The sequence below is a fragment of the Limulus polyphemus genome, unplaced genomic scaffold (genome assembly GCF_000517525.1).
Source record: "Limulus polyphemus unplaced genomic scaffold, Limulus_polyphemus-2.1.2 Scaffold11834, whole genome shotgun sequence".
NCBI classification, from domain to species: domain Eukaryota; kingdom Metazoa; phylum Arthropoda; class Merostomata; order Xiphosura; family Limulidae; genus Limulus; species Limulus polyphemus.
The window spans coordinates 1-5,593 of record NW_013677444.1 but is presented as its reverse complement, the minus strand read 5'-3'; the positions used below and the strand labels follow the sequence as shown (position 1 = coordinate 5,593).

The 5,593-nt window shown below is 36.2% G+C and overlaps 1 protein-coding gene across 1 annotated transcript; it reads right to left on the bottom strand.

Annotated features, from left to right (window-relative positions):
* Window positions 1-1,973: 1,973 nt before the first annotated feature.
* Window positions 1,974-5,448, bottom strand: LOC111083880 (Down syndrome cell adhesion molecule-like protein 1 homolog). The gene is made up of 4 exons (XM_022380598.1): window positions 5,265-5,448; window positions 4,952-5,116; window positions 2,815-2,885; window positions 1,974-2,555 (listed from the first exon to the last, which is right to left on the bottom strand). Exons 1-4 carry the CDS (start codon window positions 5,446-5,448, stop codon window positions 2,268-2,270), a joined length of 708 nt encoding a protein of 235 aa, XP_022236306.1. The 3' UTR covers window positions 1,974-2,267.
* Window positions 5,449-5,593: the final 145 nt, after the last annotated feature.

Here is a 5,593-nt window from a genome sequence, read left to right as displayed (position 1 = left end):
CTAGGTGTGTTTATGTAGTGTATAGTTGTTGAAGAAGTGTAGGAACAGTTGGATGTTTTTATGTAGTATATAGCTGGTGAAGAAGGGGAGGGACAGCTAGGTGTGTTTACGTAGTGTGTAGTTGTTGAAGAAGTGTAGGGACAGTTGGATGTCTTTATGTAGTATATAGCTGGTGAAAAAGGGGAGGGACAGCTAGATGTGTTTATGTAGTATTTAGCTGGTGAAGAAGGGGAGGGACAGCTAGATGTGTTTATGAAGTATATAGGTGGGGAAGAAGGGGAAGGACAGCTAGATGTGTTTATGTAGTATATAGGTGGTGAATAAGGTGAGGGACAGCTAGATGTGTTTATGTAGTATATAGCTGGTGAAGAAGGGGAGGGACAGCTAGATGTGTTTATGTAGTATATAGTTGGTGAAGAAGGGAGAGACAGCTAGATGTGTTTCTGTAGTATATAGGTGGTGAAGAAGGGGAGGGACAGCTAAATGTGTTTATGTAGTATTTAGCTGGTGAAAATATGGTGAGTTTGAAATGCTACCTTTACACAATATTGATATAAGATAAGAATTGAGCAAATTAAAAGAAATACAAAACAAAAGAACTTGTAATCTACGGCGGTGTTTATTAGGTTGATTGGTGTTTAGTGTTTTCCAAGTTTCCCGTAGCACAGTAACTTTAAAAGTTTTTGTACTCTGTATATAAATAGGACTTTAGAAAGGCTTTTCGTTGTCATAGTTCAGCCCAACTGACGACTTCTGGTATTAATAATTTAGATGACTGGACAGTGATCTGTGGTATACAAAATATGAAGACGGTTGACAAAACACAAGACATTCTGTTTACAAGGTTCGAACGTAAGGTTTCGTGCAGTGGCAAAAGAAAACGCCATTTAGGAGTATCTAACAGAATCAACCATCCACTACTCAAACCCAGCCACTCATCCATTCGTTCATGTTCTGAAACAACAGGTCACAGTATTTCATATAACGATTTCTCTATCATTACCACAGGATCTTCACACCTTGAACTCAATACTATAGAAAGATTAGTCATAGTTAAAGACCGCCGGACTCTTAACGACTCACAAAGCTCTTTAGATCTAAAATTGTTCTAAATTTTCACACTTAAACCTGAACTGTTGTACGACACATCCTTAGTTTTATCCTTCCGTTTACTACTTTACTTAAAAACTAGTAATTATTATATCATAGTTTTAGTTAGAGTTCGCTGAAGATGGAAGAATGAATGTATTCCAAAACGTTTGAACCTTATAAATAAAATGTTTTGTGTTTCATCAACCATCTTCATCTTCATTATTGGACAACATGTAAATTGATATGCTATTTGTACAAATCTCTGAGTTTAAATCCATAACTGACAAATTAAAACGAATGTGAAAAAGAGAATATTTTTACAACGGACATCAAGTGTTAATTAAGTTTTACAACGGACATCATGTGTTATTTAAGTTTTTACAACGGACATCATGTGTTAATTAATAACTACTACGGACATCAAGTGTTAATTAAGCTTTACTACGGACATTAGGTGTTAATTAAGATTTACAACGGACATCATGTGTTAATTAATAATTACTAAGGACATCAAGTGTTAATTAAGTTTTACTACGAACATCATGTGTTAATTAAGTTTTACAACGGACCTCATGTGTTAATTAATAATTACTACGGACATCATTTGTTAAGTAAGTTTTACTACGGACATCAGGTGTTAATTAAGTTTTACAACGGACACCAGGTGTTAATTGATAATCACTACGGACATCAGGTGTTAATTAAGTTTCACAACGGACATCAGGTGTTAATTAAGTTTTACAACGGACATCAGGTGTTAATTAATAATTACTACGGACATTAGGTGTTAATTAAGATTTACAACGGACATCATGTGTTAATTAATAATTACTACGGACATCAAGTGTTAATTAATAATTACTACGGACATCAAGTGTTAATTAAGTTTTACTACGAACATCAGGTGTTAATTAAGTTTTACAACGGACATCATGTGTTAATTAATAATTACCACGGACATCAAGTGTTAATTAAGTTTTACAACGGACATCAGGTGTTAATTAAGTATTATAACCAAGTGCTACTGAACTGGGACTATGTCTATATAGTTTACTATAACACATAAACACCAAGAAGAAAATTAATTATTTTTTTTAAATTAATAGCTGAAGATATCCTGACATAGATTTGGTGTCTAGAATAATTTTGTTGTTTTAAGTATAATTGTCACATATTTAATGATTAATGGCGACCTCGATCAACATAACTGTAATTTTACCATATTCTAGAGTCTGACCAATAACGTCCTTCGATGCAGGGCCTGTGCCAGCATTGTTGTAAGCTTGTACGTGAATGGCGTATTTGGTAGCACGTTCTAGTGACGTCAGTTCATAGACCTGTTCTTGTACTGGTCCTTGAGAAGCCAATGTCTTGTAAATATAAGTTTTGGATGGGACACTTATTTTCTTATATCCAAGATAATAGCCCTCTACAACGGTGTGATCATCCAGAAATGCTGGAGGCTGAAAAAATAGAATGTAAAAACTATTAATAAAAAGTATTTCTTAGCAAGAATGAAACGGAATACTTTAATTATTTTGAATTTAACTGGAAAAACACCATCAATAATTCAACCACTACTTTCAATGACCAGACTCCACCCTGACCATGACGGACTCTACTCTGACCAACATAGCAACACGATCGCTAACGTTATATTATTTTTTTACGAAGAGCAAATTTAGACTTTTGTTTGTTTGTAATAAGACTCGAAACTTTTACCTTCCACGAGACTTTTAAAGTTCGAGAACTTACAGGCTGAACTCGAACGTCTCCAGGTGGCGTTGCAGGTGCTGTTGAGAATAATAAAATAATTATCAGAGTCATGTTTTATTGTTAAGTGATAAACATATTAAATGTTAATCTCTGTATAAATATCTAATCGTTGTTTTCTATATTAAAAGTCTCACTGAAACAAGCTAGGGGTCGTGAAGGAGTGAATCTGTTAATTAAACAACGTATTATGATATATTTATAGCAACATGTATCTGATGCATCTTGATTATAACTTTTAAATTACGTCATTCGATATATTATTGCTTCACATTCTTTTCCCTCTTTACGCTTAACTGTTCGGATTTTAACTGTATTTTGCAGGTTTATGAGCCGAGATTAGAGCAAAAAAAAGAAGAAAGATAATATAAATTTAACACTAAAGTACACATTGAAGATTAAAATTATTTATAACATTCTGAACAGAAATACTTTACATCATTTTAATCTACAGTAAAGCAAAACATTAGACATTAACATTTACTGCCACTAGATGGCACTATGTTTAAGGTTAGAAAATCAGCTTTAATATAAGGCTCAGAAATACAGCAACGAGCGTGTCACCGGTAAAATCAGGGGTTCGATTCCCCTCAGTGAACATAGCAGGCAGCCTGATGTGGCTTTGCTATAAGAAAAACACGCACACGAAGATTGTTTGAATGAGTGTTAAAAGAAACTTTATTATAAATGTACAACGTTTGGACAAGCTTATGTACCTGATGACATGAACTTGTACATTTATAATAAAGTTTCTTTCACCACCCACTTAAGCCTTCGTCAAACGTTTTTATGCGCACATTTTTGGAACTGGGATATGTCATTAAAAGCTCACAATTAATACAGAAAACAATTGTAACTATGACCGTCATTTCGGAAAATGTAGTTATGGTGTTCAACCAAAAAATATATAAATACTAAAATTTAAATATAAGTTCTCTCGTGAAGAACAATATGTGGTTCATGATAAAAGCGTGATGTGAGGTCTAGTAGATCTCTCGTGAAGGACAATATGTGGTTCATGGTAAAAGTTAGCGTGGTGTGAGGTCTAGTAGATCTCTCGTGAAGGATAATATATGGTTCACGATAAAAGTTAGCGTGGTGTGAGGTCTAGTAGATCTCTCGTGAAAAACAATATGTGGTTCATGATCAAAGTTAGCGTGGTGTGAGGTCTAGTAGATCTCTCGTGAAGGATAATATATGGTTCATGATAAAAGTTAGCGTGGTGTGAGGTCTAGTAGATCTCTCGTGTATATTGTTTTTCACGAGAGATCTACTAGACCTCACACCACGCTAACTTTTATCATGAACCACATATTGTCCTTCACGAGGGATCTACTAGACCTCACACCACGCTAACTTTTATCATGAACCACATATTGTCCTTCACGAGAGATCTACTAGACCTCACACCACGCTAACTTTTATCATGAACCACATATTGTACTTCACGAGAGATCAACTAGACCTCACACCTAGCCTGATTTTATTATGAACCCCTTCACGAGAGATCTACTAGACCTCACACCACGCTAACTTTTATCATGAACCACATATTGTCCTTGCAGACAAAGGAGGAAGGTAAGTCTCCGGAATCAAGCTGCGGATACCTTTCTTGTCCAGAATAACAGATATTGTTCATAATGCGCGATATCAAGCTGCGGATGCTATATTGCATGGAATAACAGATATTACCAAGCACTTTTTTTTCCTTATCATTTACATTCGACAGCAAGTATATCTATAAGTCAGCTCTCACACCTAGCCTGATTTTATTATGAACCCCTTCATGAGAGATCTACTAGACCTCACACCACGCTAACTTTGATCATGAACCATATATTGTCCTTCACGAGAGATCTACTAGACCTCACACCACGCTAACTTTTATCATGAACCATCGTGATAACCCTAGTCGGAATCTAGCTGTCTTGTCCGGAATAACTCACTAGGAGGGGTATCCGCAGCTTGATTTTGGAGACTTACCTTCCTCCTTTGTCTGCACAGCTAGATTCCGACTAGGGTTACCATGACCTAGTGAGTTATTCCGGACAAGAAAGGTATCCGCAGCTTGATTCCGGAGACTTACCTTCCTCCTTTGTCTGCACAGCTAGATTCCGACTAGGGTTACCACGACCTAGTGAGTTTTCTGCGACGATTTCAAAATTGTAGTTTGTCAGAGGGGACAATCCATGAATGGTGGTTGTCGTTTTGGTGCTAGGGATGGACTTGGTTTTGGTTTCGGTCTCACGATCTGCTTAATGAAACACACAATTCAGTGGGTGTGGTTAACGATTATTTCAACGTGTATATATATTAATAATCAAAGAATGAACGCGTTGTTAACACACTGGGATACACATAGCGTACGTACGGAACTCCTGAGACAACAGTTAACTTACCCGTGTGTTTTCTGTACATCAACAGGTAACCCGTTATGGGCAAGTTTCCGCTATAGGGCTGATCCCAGGAAACCTTGACAGAACGACTGGCAACATCTTCAGCTCTCAAGTTACGAGGAGGATATGGTTTTTCTGTAAGAGCAGAACCAGTAAATCGGATGTTTGAATAAAGATAATCGAACATACTCACCGTATGTTTCCTGAGATGAACAGATAACGAAGTTGGTTTGTCTCAGAAAGAAAGACTGACTTACTACGTTATCAAGATGTTTTATTTGAGAAAGAAGGACTGACTTACTACGTTATCAGCATGGTTTGTCTAAAGAAGA

What these genes read in the sequence shown, in the direction of transcription:
- LOC111083880 (XM_022380598.1), bottom strand. Translation starts at nt 5,448, where the DNA reads ATGTTCGATTATCTTTATTCAAACATCCGATTTACTGGTTCTGCTCTT. An exon ending in TGTGCAGACAAAGGAGGAAG is followed by an intron (nt 2,886 to 4,951) that starts GTAAGTCTCCGG and finishes TATTCTCAACAG; the next exon opens with CACCTGCAACGCCACCTGGA. An exon ending in CTTTAAAAGTCTCGTGGAAG is followed by an intron (nt 2,556 to 2,814) that starts GTAAAAGTTTCG and finishes CTATTTTTTCAG; the next exon opens with CCTCCAGCATTTCTGGATGA.